This window comes from Mastigoproctus giganteus, chromosome 6, assembly GCF_048544385.1.
Source record: "Mastigoproctus giganteus isolate SK-2022 chromosome 6, ASM4854438v1, whole genome shotgun sequence".
Taxonomy (NCBI): Eukaryota; Metazoa; Arthropoda; class Arachnida; order Uropygi; family Thelyphonidae; genus Mastigoproctus; species Mastigoproctus giganteus.
The window spans coordinates 223740083-223755198 of NC_143580.1; the positions used below are offsets into that span (position 1 = coordinate 223740083).

The following is a 15116-nucleotide window of genomic DNA, read 5'->3' on the forward strand; positions in this document are numbered from 1 at the left end:
CCAAATGCCTGTCCAGTTCCTCCTTAAATTTATTTAACCTATCAACTTCCACAACGACAGATGGAAGTTTGTTCCAGCAATTAACCACCCGCTGGCTAAAGGCAAATTTCCGCACATCTATTCTACATCTGTCCTTTCTTAATTTGAACTTATGTCCCCGTAGTTTGGTAATCTGAACAAGTGGAAGGATCCCATCAGAATTCAGCGTGCTCAACCCATTCAAGGCATTATAGACCTCAATCAGATCACCGCGCAGGTGCCTAGTCTCCAGCCACTGCAATTTGCAGAACTTAAGCCTCTCTTGGTAAGAGAATCCCTTCATTCCCCTCAACAATCGTGTTGCTCTTCTCTGTACACGCTCAAGCAAATCTACATCCTTCCTAAAATGAGGCCTCCAGACCTGTACGCAGTACTCAAGGCATGGCCTGACCATTGCTTTATACAGAGGGACAATCACCTCCTTTACCCTGCTAGCAAAATTCCTATATATCATTGAAAAAACCCCATGACCCGCCCTAGCAGCCTGTCTGCACTGCTCAGAAAACTTCATATCTGACTGCACAATTACTCTCAGGTCTTTTTCATTTTCTACCACGTTAAGTGTAGTACCACACAGTTGGTACGTTTCTCTGGGGTTACTTCTACCCATATGCAGTACTTTGCATTTGTCAAGGTTGAACTTCAGTTGCCACTTCTTAGCCCATCTGCCCAAATTATCTAGATCCTGTTGCAGTAGCACACTGCCATTACTGTCATTAACAACCCTGCCAACCTTTGTGTCATCTGCAAATTACAAAGTTTTGCAAATTAGAGTGTCTGAAGACTAGGCACCAGCGAGGTGATCTGGTGGTGTATAAAGCCTTGAATGGTTTAAGCATGCTCAATGCTGATGGGATTCTTCCTCTAGCTCAGGAAAATCACCTGAGAGGGCATAAATTCAAATTGAGGAAAGACAGATGTAGGATAGACGTGCGGAAATTTGTCTTTAGCCAGCGGGTGGTTGATTGGTGGAACAGACTTCCATCCCTTGTGGTCGAGGTTGATAGCCTAAATAAGTTTAAGGCTCAGCTGGACAGGTATTTTGAACGAACAGAGGGATGAAGTGGAAGTGGGTTTTGTTTTTGGCTGATGCTGCATAAGCTTGCTTTCTTGCATCAAATGCCTCTACTAATGCTAATGCTAATGCTAATATCTGTTAGTAACCCCAAAGCAGTTACTTTGGGGTTACTGCTTCCCATATGTAGTACTTTACATTTGTCAATGTTAATTTGATTTGCCACTTCTCAGCCCATCTGCCGAACCTTTTTAGATCCTGTTGCAGCAACGTACTGTCATTAGTATCATTATCAACCCTGCCAACATTCGTACCGTCCGCAAACTTGGACATTATGCTTGATATACCATCATCAACATCATTTATAAATACAGAAAACAATAATGGACCCAACACGGAACCCTGAGCGACTCCACCAATAACATTAGTCCACGAAGAGCAGTGTCCATTGATAACCACCCTCTGACTTATCCCACTCAACCATCCCCTTATCCCCAGCAGCAATATGCCTCAAATTCCACACTCCTCCAATTTGTTCAGTAGTCTTCCATGTGCAACAGTATCAAAGGCCTTTCTTAGATCCAAATATATGGTATCAAAGTTATTCCCTGCATCCAGTTCCTTTGTGACCACATCATAGTATCCAATCAAATTGGTCAAACAAGACTTCCCCTTAACAAAACCATACTGTATCCGAGCTATAACTGAAGTCTTGTCTACATGATCCTGCAGGGCGTCTTTACCCAGTGCCTCCATTAATTTTCCTGGAACAGAAGTTAAACTCACAGGTCTATAATTACCTGTGTCGCCCTTTGTTTCTCCTTTGTGAATCGTGGTCATATTTGTACATCTCCAGTCCATGGGTACTTCCCCATGGACTGGAGGGCTCCTCTTATGAAGAGAGGCCTAAATTCTACAAAATGTAGTGTCTGGAGACTAGGCACGTGCGCAGTGATCTGATTGAGGTGTATAAGGCCTTGAATGGGTTGAGTACGCTGAATTCTGATGTGATCCTTCCACTTGTTCAGATTACGAACCTAAGGGGGCATAAATTCAAATTAAGAAAAGACAGATGTAGAATAGATGTGCGGATATTTGCCTTTAGCCAGAGCTTGTTTAATTGCTGGAACAAACTTCCATCTGTCGTTGTGGAAGTTGATAGGTTAAATAAATTTAAGGAGGGTCTGGACAGCATTTGGAGGGAATGGTGTGATTTTTTTTTTTTTTTTTTTTTGGCTGAATCTGCATAAGCTCATTCACTTGCTTTCTTTCATCACATGCCACTACTACTACTACAGAAATAGAGTTGCGTATATATAGAGTTGTACAGAAATAGAGTTGCTTATATATAGAGTTGTACAGAAATAGAATTGCGTATGAATATGACGAACCGAAACGTAGTTTCCAGTTGCTCCATTCCGAGCCTTTCCCCATAGTTATAACGAACGCTCAACCCTTCCCGCTGTGAAATTTCTAACAAAAAACACAACATGCTGTTAAAATGTCACTTATAATATATTATGTAACATTTCACTTACAATAGTATAAATAACTGGCATATCACATTTATATTTAAATATGATTTTATTTATTTATTTTTGCTGATGTATTTCTGCATATATGAGATGTCGTTTGTTATGATCTGAGCAGTGTGTTATGCTCTGCGCTTGTCATTGCAATTCGGGGTTGAAGCAGAGATCGTGAAGTAGATTACAATGTAGGTATCGGGGGGAGTGTCAATGGATGGATATCGGAGTGTTTTATTTTCAGGTCGTCAAAACTGGTAAACGGAAGAGAAATGTTTAGCAAAAAACCGCATTCTGATGTTAAAAAATCATCCCAGAAGGTTCTCGATGTAAGAAAGGATTCTCTGAGTCGGCTAAAACACCTGAAAATTGTGTTAGGTAAGGCTTAATATGTAAACACACTTGTTTGTTGATCACTGATTCTTGTGGTTTACCCGCAGGCAGGACATGTAATTTAATCCTTTGATTTTATAGATTAAGCAAAACGTGATAGCACTACTAGCAGTAAGCGACTGAAAAATGTGATTTCTATATATTAGTTTGTAGTGACAAGCATTTAGATACAATTTTGTCACGTGTAATATACTGTCTTTTAATTTTCCTTTTCTTTTTAACAGTGAAAAACTTCATGTAGTATGGATCATTCATCTTCAGGGCTCAAACTCATTTATGATAAAGCGAGATTTTTTCCTCATGAAAAGGACAAGACCTTATTATGCTTTGATGTCTCAGATTACAATAATCATGCAGAACATTGCCCAGCTGGTGCACTGCATGTAAACAGCTTACTATATAATTACTGCCATTGTCACATATTTTTGCTATCTCATCAGTGGATAGTCAGATATTGGTGCTGCACCTGACAGCCTAGTGATAATTTAAATTGCGTGATGAGAGATGTCAGTTTAGCATTGTTTTTAGCATTTAGCATTAGTAGAGGCATTTGATGCAAGAAAGCAAGCTTATGCAGCATCAGCCAAAAAAAAAAAAAAAAAAAACCACTTCCACTTCACCCCTCTGTTCGTTCAAAATACCTGTCCAGCTGAGCCTTAAACTTATTTAGGCTATCAACCTCTTCCACAAGGGATGGAAGTCTGTTCCACCAACCAACCACCCGCTGGCTAAAGGCAAATTTCCGCACGTCTATCCTACATCTGTCTTTCCTCAATTTGAATTTATGCCCTCTCAGGTGATTTTTCTGAGCTAGAGGAAGAATCCCATCAGCATTGAGCATGCTTAAACCATTCAAGGCTTTATACACCTCTATCAGATCACCTCGCTGGTGCCTAGTCTCCAGACACTGTAATTTGCAAAACTTAAGCCTTTCTTCGTAAGAGCACCCCTTTGTTCCATTCACTAATCTTGTTGCCCTTCTCTGTACTCGTTCCAGCAGCTCTACATCCTTCTTGAAATGAGGCCTCCAGACCTGTATACAGTACTCTAGGTGTGGCCTGACCATTGCCTTATACAATGGAATAATCACCTCCTTATCCCTGCTGGAAAAATTCCTGTATATCATTGACAATACTCCATGAGCTACTCTTGCAGCCCGTCTGCACTGCTCAGAGAACTTCATATCTGCCTGCACAACCACCCCTAAGTCCCTTTCATTCTCTACCACTGTCAGTGTAGTACTACAGAGTTGATACGTTGCTCTGGGGTTGCTGTTTCCCATGTGTAGTACTTTACATTTGTCAATGTTAAACTTCATTTGCCACCTCTCAGCCCATCTGCTCAACCTTTCCAGATCGTGTTGCAGCAGCATAGCATCAGTAGTGTCCTTAACAACCCTGCCAACCTTTGTATCGTCTGAAAACTTGGACATTAAGCTTGATATACCATCATCAATGTCATTTATAAATACAGAAAACAACAACGGACCCAACACTGAACCCTGAGTAACTCCACTAATAACATTAGTCCACATTGAGCAGTGTCCATTGATTACCATTCTCTGTCTTTTGCCACTCAACCATCCCTTTATCCATAGCAGCAATTTGCCTCCAATGTCACACTGCTCCAATTTGTGCAGCAGTCTTCCATGTGCAACAGTATCAAAAGCCTTTCTAAGATCCAAATATATAATATCAAAGTTATGCCCTGCATCCAGTTCTTTTGTAACTACATCATAGTATCCAATCAAATTGGTCAGGCATGACCTTTCCTATATGTGAGAAGAAAAATAATTTATGAATAATACAAAAGCCTTGAACCCACTTAAGACCATCTCCTCATAGAACAGTGCAACTTGGAGAGAAGAGAGAAATGAAATTTCTTTAAACACACACAACCTTCTGTTGGAATAATCTTTAAATCATAATAGTGCTTTGTTTTTTAACCCTGTATTTCTTTAATTTGTCCATCAAAGTGAAAGATATATTAATGCTTTTCACAGGTCAAAATAAATTTCATCTAATTGCAGTCATCTGACCAAGACCTTTAATCCTGTCAATGTGACATCCATCAGCATTCTTTTAATAAAAATTTAATTTTTAGATTTTTGTTGAATTGAAAATATTTTATTAATTTCTCATCAGGCATGAGAAGGAATGTTAATCCTCCAAGTACGCAGGGTCAGTTTGACTCCATGCAGTTATATTTGAAAAATCAGCTAAATATATTTCAAAAATGTCCTTTTTTTTTTTTTTTTGATGGCACCTTTATTTTCAATATTTTTTTAATGTAATTATGAAAAATCTATTTTTATATTAAAAAATATACATTTTAATTAATTTTTGAAATTAAAATTAACTTTAGACCAGTTTGCAAGCAAAATGCAAATTGGAAAACCCATATGCTTCAGTAATTGCTTGCAACAGGATGCCAGCCTGTCAGTTACAGGCTGGCATCCTGAATATGAAGCACAGGAATCAACAATTTGATTCCAGATTATGGTTCAATGTTGTGAAGCCAGAGAATATTTCTGATTGGAGGAAAACACTCGGCAGTAAAGCCAGCTTGCTATCATCAATAACTTATAGTTATTGATGATAGCAAGCTGGTGTGCATATAATTAAGTTGAACTTAATTCATGAATTTTTCTTAATTGTGTGATAATTAACAGAAATTTTTTTGAATTTTATGTGGAGAAACCAAATTATTTTCAAAAATACGTATTAGGAGTTTCAGCTGTGTGGATGAAGAGCATGAATTGCTGAAATATTATCACCTGTCTCGTCAACCCTGCAATTCTAACTCAGGGTTAACCTTTCAGTAGGTGCATCAAAACAGTAACACCAACAGGTGCATTGGTATACAGATTTCACCAATCAATTTTTTTTGGTAAATGGCAAGAAAAAGTTGAAAATGGGAAATTGTAATAATTTCTTCTTAATTTTCACATTTTACTGGATAATAAGATCCAGCTATATGACTTTAATTGAAAAAAATTAATTATGCAGTTGGTGGAGGGGATACTCTTAAGATGCTCGAGGAATCCTGAGATTTTGCTTTTTTTCAAAAATTCACAGATGTTTTTGGTTGATGGCATCATCCAAAGCATCTGTTGGTAGGTAAATTAGGAATTACCGCACTATATGTTTAAAACTGCTTAAGCTGTTTATGGTTTTTCAGACTCCTCTTTTATTATACCCCTTCTTTCAATTTCTAACTTTTCATCTTGTCATATCTGCCTCCCCCATTCACCTGCCCTAGACAAAAGAGTAATTTTCAGAAAAATATGACTGATAAAAAGAGCCGAATTATAATATGCTGTTGGTGCATATCTGTTGCCCTTAATTCATATCCCAATCAACCTTCAGGATGGATTGTAGAGGGCAAAATTTTATATGGTTGTAGGATGTCACTTATTCCACAACCATACAACTTATGGTTGTGGAATAAGTGACACATTTCAAAAGGAAAAAGACATTTTTTGCATGGCATCTGAAAGATTCCATGCAAGCATGCTCTCATAACTAAGTGCTGAATTCAGGTAGCTTGGAGCTCTGGTAAATATTAGTACCAGTGGTATTCAAAGGGAGGTCTTTGAATAGCAGTAATTGTGTTCTGGGCACCCCACGACCTTTGGACTCTGAAGCAATTACACCTCTAAATCTGGCTGTAATAAATGAGGTTATCATTGGACTTGGGAGAGATTTCTTTGGATTGGAGAAGTGCCAACATATCACCAATTCATAAAGGTGGTTCAGTGTTCTAACCGTGACTTCAGTGTTAGAAGAAAATCTTAGAGGCAATGATTAAGAGTGCAATCCAATAACATTTAGAAAGAAATGGCATTCTGAAGACACAGAATGATTTTGTTAAGGGAAGATCATATTTAACTAACTTGGTAAGCTATTTTGACGTAGTTACTCATGAGGCGGATTTAGGGAGCAATTTCATCATAGTTTATTTGGATTTTAGCAAGGCATTTGATTCAGGCCCTCACAAGCGGTTACTGTATAAGCTGGAACATGTTGGAATTACTGGAAAGGTTCAAAGATGGATTGCAAGGTGGCTGCAGGCAGAAGGCAGAGTTGTGATTAATGGATATTCTTTAGCTTGGTGTGACATCAGAAGTGGGGTTCTCTAAGCATTGGTTCTTGGACCACTGTTGTTTCCGAATTTCATAAACAGTGTCAACTACGGGATGTGATGTCAAAATTTGCAGCCTATGTAAAGATTAGGAGAGTCGTTAATGATCACCGCCAAGCAGTACTCCTTCAGGATGACTTGTACAGGCTTCAAGAATTGTCAGAAAAGTGGCAGCTGTATCTCTTACATATGATCTTCTCCAAGTGTAAGACCATGCAGCAAAATGCAAGGGGATAGCAACTTACACTTGGGGATAGCAACCCTAAAGTAACTTATACAATTGAATTAAAAATAGTATAAAAGAAAGGAATCTGGGAGTTACAATATGGGCAGATATGAAGTACTCTGAGCAGTGTAAACAGACTGCGAGGAAAGCGCGTGGTGTCCTGTGACTGATTTATTGAATAGTATCCTGTCGAGATAAAGAAGTCAATAATCGCACAGTTTAAGGCAATTGTAAGATGACCGCATTTGGAATACCGTGTTCAAGTATGGAGACATGTTCTTGTTTATACTCTGATACGAAGTCACAAAGGAGGTTAGGCAAGTGAAGGCAGATTACGAGAAATCTTTGACAAAGGATGCTAAGAAAAACAGCAAGGACTACTTTACTTATATAAACTCTAGAAGGTGCTTACTGTACTACTATTAATAGAAGGAAGGGAATGATGAATCGTTGGTCCATTTGATATCGACGGTTCGACTGTTGATGATCCTGCTCAGATAGCTGGAAAACTGAACGAGTATTTTGCATCTACAGTCACACATGAGGAATTGTGTAGGGAAGTGGAGGACGGAAGCTTATTAAACTCTAACAGGAAGCTTAATGATTTTGTAATAACTGAGAACAAAGTGGAGGAGAAATTGTTGAAGTTAAACATAAGAAAGGCACCTGGGGTGGGTGGGAGCTATCCAGTTATATTAAAAGAGGCAGCAAAGGAAGTAAGCAAACTCTTAGCCATAATTATGAGAGCATCCTTGAACTCAGGAGAAGTCCCACGGACTGGAGATGTGCAAATTCACAAAGGGAGATCAAAGGGTGACACAAGTAATTACAGACCTGTTTGTTTAACTTGTGTTCCAGAGAAAATAATGGAGTCAGTGGTTAAAGAAGCATTGCAGGATCATCTAGACAAGACTGCAGTAATAATTCAGACACAGCATAGGTTTGTTAAGGGAAAGTCTTGTCTGACAAATTTGATTGGATAATACTATGATGTGGTTGCAAAGGAACTGGATATAAAAATAATTTTGATATCATATATTCTTGGATTTCAGGAAAGCTTTTGATACTGTTGTGCCTGGAAGAACTACTGTACAAATTTGAATAGTATATGTTACAGTAGAGAGTCAGTTATCTGGAATAATTGATGTCTGACCTCTTCCGGATTGCCAAATTTTCCGGATAATCAAATGCAAGGTAAAATTTATTAAATTAATTTAATTTAAATAAATGTAATTATTAAATTAAATAATTAAGATTAATTAAATCAAAAGAAAAAAAATTATAAACCAATCTCAGAAAACAGAAACATCCATCCAGGCATTTTTATGATTTTTATACAAAACAGGAAAATTAGAAAGATTTTTAAATGCTCTCGGTTTTTTTGACTTACCGATAACAAACACAAACAATCTGTGCGTCCCAGTAGCATTTGCACACATAGCAATTGTAACTTGCCCATTTCTGATCTTAAAACCTGGTGCAAACATTTCTCTTTTAGTGGCTAGGGTTTTTCTCTGTAATGCTTTCCACAATAAGCCCGTCTCATCAACATTATAAAAGTTTTCTTTCCCTTAATCTGCTATAACTGAAGCAAACTTTTAAAGTACACCAATGTCGATTCATCTGCAGAAAGTTTCTCGTCTTGAATATCTAGTTCATGTATACCTTAGTTCATGTATACCTTAGTTAAACATGTCTTAGTTTAAAGTTTTTCAGCCATCCTGTGCTTGCCTTAAAATCTTCATTACCTCTTAATTTTCGATTAAAATTCAATGCTTTTTCGCACAACATTGACTCAACATAGACGCTGGTTCACCTAAACTTCGCTTCTGAGGAAACTACAAATAAAGTTCACTCTCTAAAGTGGCATTTTTAGGTTTTAACATTTTTTTCCTGCTAGATCCTCCTTCATTATCCATAATCGGCACATTCTGTTATAGCATTGGAATTTTTCTTGATGTTGTAAATTGTTGAAGTCTCCACATTACTCTTTGGAGAGATTTCCTAAATTTTCACCATTTCTATTTCTATTAATAATTTTACTTTAAAAAATTGAGAAAAATAATAAGTTGCACAATTTTGGGCCAATATTATTCTTACTGAATCTGGAGCTAAACTAATCTGAAATTCCCTAATTGTTTCTGAGAAAACCCCAGTCTCTGATATTTTTCAAAAGCACATTTATGAAGGCCACTTAGCATTCTAGAGGTCACAACCTTAAAACAATAAAAACAATTTGCAGTTTTCGGTTTATTGGGCTTTTTGTTTGTACGATCTTTTTTAAACGGGTAGTAAATGCGATCGTTCGCTTATTAAGATCAAAATTTAAATTGAAAACGTGATCACTATTAACCGGCTCTTACTGTACTACTGTAAAAAAAAAAAAAAAAAAAACAAGAAAATTCAGCCTTTCAAATTATTTCGTATAACTGTCTTCCAGATAACCGACGTTCTATTGTATTAAGGGCAAGTTGCTACATTAGCATTAGTAGAGGCATATGATGCAAGAAAGCAAGCTTATGCAGCATCAGCCAAAAAAAAAAAAAAAAAACTTCCACTTCACCCCTCCGTTCGTTCGAAATACCTGTCCAGCTGAGCCTTAAATTTATTTAGCCTATCAACTTCCACAACTAGGAATGGAAGTCTGTTCCATCAACCAACTACCCGGCTGGCTAAAGGCAAATTTCCACACATCTATCCTACATCTGTCTTTCCTCAATTTGAAATTATGCCCTCTCAGGTGATTATTCTGAGCAAGAGGAAGAATCCCATCTGCATTGAGAATGCTCAAACCATTCAAAGCTTTATACACCTCTATCAGATCACCTCGCTGGTGCCTAGTCTCCAGACACTGTAATTTGCAAAACTTAAGCCTTTCTTCGTAAGAAACCCTTTGTTCAATTCACTAATCTTGTTGCTCTTCTCTCTACTCGTTCCAACAGCTCTACATCCTTCTTGAAATGAGGCCTCCAGACCTGTATACAGTACTCAAGGTGTGGCCTGACCTTATACAAGGGAATAATCACCTCCTTATGCCTGCTATAAAAATTCCTGTATATCATTGACAAGACACCATGAGCTACTCTTGCAGCCTGTCAACACTGCTCAGAGAACTGAATATCTGCTTTCACAATTACCCCCAGATCCTTTTCATTCTCTACCACTGCCAGTGTAGTACCACAGAGTTGATACGTTGCTCTGGGGTTGCTGTTTCCCATGTGTAGTACTTTACATTTGTCAATGTTAAACTTCATTTGCCACCTCTCAGCCCATCTGCTCAACCTTTCCAGATCCTGTTGCAGCAGCATTGTGTCAGTAGTGTCCTTGACAACCCTGCCTACCTTTGTATCGTCTGCAAACTTCGACATTATGCTTGATATACCCTCATCAATATCATTTATGAATACAGAAAACAATAATGGACCCAACACTGAGCCCTGAGGGACTCCACTAATAATATTAGTCCATGGCGAGCAGTGTCCATTGATTACCACTCTCTGTCTTCTCCCCCACAGCCACCCCTTTATCCACAGCAGCAATTTGCCTCCAATGCCACACTGCTCCAATTTGTGCTGCAGTCTTCCATGTGCAACAGTATCAAAAGCCTTTCTAAGATCCAAGTATATAATATCAAAGTTATTCCCTGCATCCAGTTCTTTTGTGACTGCATCATAGTATCCAATCAAATTGGTCACTCAAGACTTCCCCTTAACAAAACCATGCTTTGTCTGAGCTATAACTGAAGTCTTGTCTAGATGATCCTGCAGTGCTTCTTTAACCAGTGCCTCCATTAATTTTCCGGGAACAGAAGTTAAACTAACAGATCTATAATTACTTGTGTCGCCCTTTGATCCTCCTTTGTGAATTGATGTCACATTTGCACATCTCCAGTCCATGGGTACCTCCCCTGAGTCCAAGGAAGCTCTCATAATTATGGCTAAGGGTTTGCTTACTTCCTTTGCTGCCTCCTTTAATATAACTGGATTGATCCCATCCACCCCGGGTGCCTTTTTTGTGTTTATCTTCAACAATTTCTCCTCCACTTTACTCTACTCTCAGTTATTACAAGATTCTCTAGCTTACTGCTAGAGTTGAATACACCTCTGGCTTTCCCCTCGCTAAATAACTCCTCATGTGTGAATGTCGATGCAAAATATTCATTTAGTTTGTTAGCTACCTGAGCAGGATCATCAACAGTTGACCCATCGATATCAAGTGGACCAATCTGATTCATCCCCTTCCTTCTAGAGTTTACATAAGTGAAGAACTCTTTGCTGTTTTTCTTTGCATCCCTTGCCAAAGATTTCTCGTAATCTGCCTTCGCCTGCCTAACCTCCTTTGTAACTTGGTTACAGATCAACTTGTATCTATCATAGGCTTCTGTGTCATGTGTTAATTTGTATGTATCCCATGCATGTTTCTTCTCTGCCATATGCCTCATCAGTTCATCTGACATCCATTTAGGCCTAAACCTTGAACAATATTTCTTAGTTGGTATGTTTAGCCTAGTAGCTTCAACGATAAGTTCTTTGAATGCTTCCCATTTTGCATTTGCTGTTGGTAACATCATCAGTTGATCCCACTGTATAGAATTTAAATACTGTCTCAGTCCATCGTAGTCGCCTTTACGAAAGCAATAACCCTTCCCTTTACCCCTAATGGTAGTTACCTCTTTGAGTAAATCCCATTTCAGCACACTGTGATCACTGCCACCTAGTGGTTCATTTATCTGCAGATTCTTAATGCATGAAGAATCACTGCTGATAATCAAATCAAGAGTATTCTTCCCTCTAGTTGCCTCCTGAACATGCTGATGTAGAAAACAATCATCCAATAAATCCAAAAAGCCTTTGCTAGTGTGTGAGTGACCAGCCCCCAAATTCCAGTCAATATCTGGGAAATTAAAATCTCCCATTATAAGACTCTCTGATTTACTGGCCCACTCTATTTCCCTGTACAGTATCTTATTATACTCATCAGAGTCATTAGGCCTATAGCACACTCCTACTCTCAATTTTGATCTCCCAATGCTTATGTCACACCAAACTGACGCGACACTGCACTGTCCAGCGATGTCCACTGGCTTCACTTCCTTGGATTTTATGTATTTCTTAACTAATAGCATAACCCCTCCTCCCTTCCTATCCAGTCTATCCTTTTTGTAGACGTTTTACTCCCCAAATTCCAGTTCTGCATTCCTTATATCTGTGTGACACCACGTCTCTGATATCCCAACAATATCTGCCTTTGATGTTTTGAACCTATAGTATTTATTAGAACCTATAGTATTTAGTACTGTGCATTGTTTGAAAGTTGAGAAGAGAGAAGACTTGTTGACATTAAACTTGTACTTCTGTGGATTGTAATTTTCAGGAAATATATGTGAAGGGAAGTTGAAGGGATAAAAACTTGGTTCTACAAGTTGGATAGTAAAAAGTTGACTAGTTGCTAATGCGCCAAAAAAATCCAGACAAACAAACTAGTTGCGGCATATACTCGGACTGGTTTGGAAGAGAGAGAGAGAGGGAGAGGTGGGGATAAATTATAGAAATCAATTCAGAGAAACGGTGTCTATGAATATATTTATAAAAAAGACATGCAGCAAAAACAGAATATCTATGAGACACAGAATGGAGAGACTTTGTAAGAGATTGGTCATTAATTAACCTCTTTTGAATGTAATCTAGAAGTTTGAGAGAGGTTATGGGGACCACTGACACAGATGTGGGAACAATATTCCATAGTAGGGCAGATTTCAGATTTGCGGAGTGAGTTGTTTAGAAGAAAAGTAATTCTGAGAGCAAAAAAGAAAACCCAATTTTTTATATGCAGAGGAAGCAATATTTTTGATTTGCCAAGAGAGATAGAAGTCAGAATAATCCTTAATAGAGATATGTGATCTTGTCTAGAAATCTAAGTGCCATTGAATATAAGCATAGGAGTAGAAGAATCCTTTTTTTTTTTGAGATATAAGACAAGGTCGAGTTTTAGAAGAATTAAATTTAACTAAGTTAACTTAGCTCCAATGAAGAATTACCTGGAGATGAGTATTTAAGGAATTAGTTATAGATATTCAAGAAGATGAAGCTGTTTGTACAGAGCAAGGTTCCTCAAACTGCACAGTGGGGTGCAGCATGCTATCTTCTGCAAAACTGTGGATATCATTTCCAATCAGCATTAGTAGAGGCATTTGATGCGAGAAAGCAAGCTTATGCAGCATCAGCCAAAAAAATAAAAAATAAATAAATAAAAAATAACCACTTTCACTTCACCCCCTCTGTTCGTTCGAAATACCTGTCCAGCTGAGCCTTTAACTTATTTAGGCTATCAACTTCCATGACAAGGGATGGAAGTCTGTTCCACCAACCAACCACCCGTTGGCTAAAGGCAAATTTCCTCACGTCTATCCTACATCTGTCTTTCCTCAATTTGAATTTATGCCCTCTCAGGTGATTATTCTGAGCAAGAGGAAGAATCCAATCAGCTTTGAGCATGCTCAAACCATTCAAGACTTTATACACCTCTATCAGATCACCTCGCTGGTGCCTAGTCTCCAGACACTAATTTGCAAAACTTAAGCCTTTCTTCGTAAGAGCACCCCTTTGTTCCATTCACCACTTTTGTTGCTCTTCTCTGTATTCGTTCCAGCATCTCTACATCCTTCTTGAAATGAGGCCTCCAGACCTGTATACAGTACTCTAGGTGTGGCCTGACCATTGCCTTATACAAGGGAATAATCACCTCCTTATTTCTGCTAGAAAAATTCTTATATATCATCGACAATACACCATGAGCTACTCTTGCAGCCCGTCTGCACTGCTCAGAAAACTTCATATCTGCCTGCACAACCACCCCCAGGTCCCTTTCATTCTCTACCACTGTCAGTGTAGTACCACAGAGTTGATATGTTGCTCTGGGGTTGCTGTTTCCCCTATGTAGTACTTTACATTTGTCAATGTTAAACTTCATTTGCCACCTCTCAGCCCATCTGCTCAACCTTTCCAGATCCTGTTGCAGTAACATAGTGTCAGTAGTGTCCTTGACAACCCTGCCAACCTTCGTATCGTCTGCAAACTTGGAGATTAAGCTTGATATACCATCATCAATATCATTTATAAATACAGGAAACAATAATGGACCCAATACTGAACTCTGAGGGACTCCACTCATAACATTAATCCACGATGAGCAGTGTCCGATGATTACCACTCTGTCTTCTCCCCCTCAACCACCCCTTTATCCATAGCAGCAATTTGCCTCCAATGCCACACTGCTCCAATTTGTGCAGCAGTCTTCCATGTATTTTGATACCAACAGTATCAAAAGCCTTTCTAAGATCCAAGTATATAATATCAAAGTTATTCCCTGCATCCAGTTCTTTTGTGACTGCATCATAGTATCCAATCAAATTGGTCACTCAAGACTTCCCCTTAACAAAACCATGCTGTGTCTGAGCTATAACTGAAGTCTTGTCTAGATGATCCTGCAGTGCTTCTTTAACCAGTGCCTCCATTAATTTTCCGGGAACAGAAGTTAAACTAACAGATCTATAATTACTTGAGTCGCCCTTTGATCCTCCTTTGTGAATTGGGGTCACATTTGCACATCTCCAGTCCATGGGTACTTCCCCTGAGTCCAAGGAAGCTCTCATAATTATGGCTAAGGGTTTGCTTACTTCCTTTGCTTCCTCCTTTAATATAACTGGATAGATCCCATCCACCCCAGGTGCCTTTCTTGTATTTATCTTCAACAATTTCTTCTCCACTTTACTCTC

At 38.5% G+C, this 15116-nt stretch overlaps 1 protein-coding gene across 5 annotated transcripts in view; it reads left to right on the plus strand.

Moving 5' to 3' along the window:
• Positions 1-2726: 2726 nt before the first annotated feature.
• LOC150085023 (ral GTPase-activating protein subunit alpha-1) overlaps positions 2727-15116 on the plus strand; it is a 529619-nt gene continuing 517229 nt past the window's right edge. For all 5 annotated transcript variants that reach the window (XM_090376739.1, XM_090376741.1, XM_090376740.1 and 2 more), the window contains exon 1: positions 2727-2958. In XM_090376739.1, the coding sequence (XP_090232865.1) occupies positions 2853-2958 (106 nt within the window). In that variant the 5' untranslated portion in view covers positions 2727-2852. The remainder of the gene's footprint in view (positions 2959-15116) is intronic.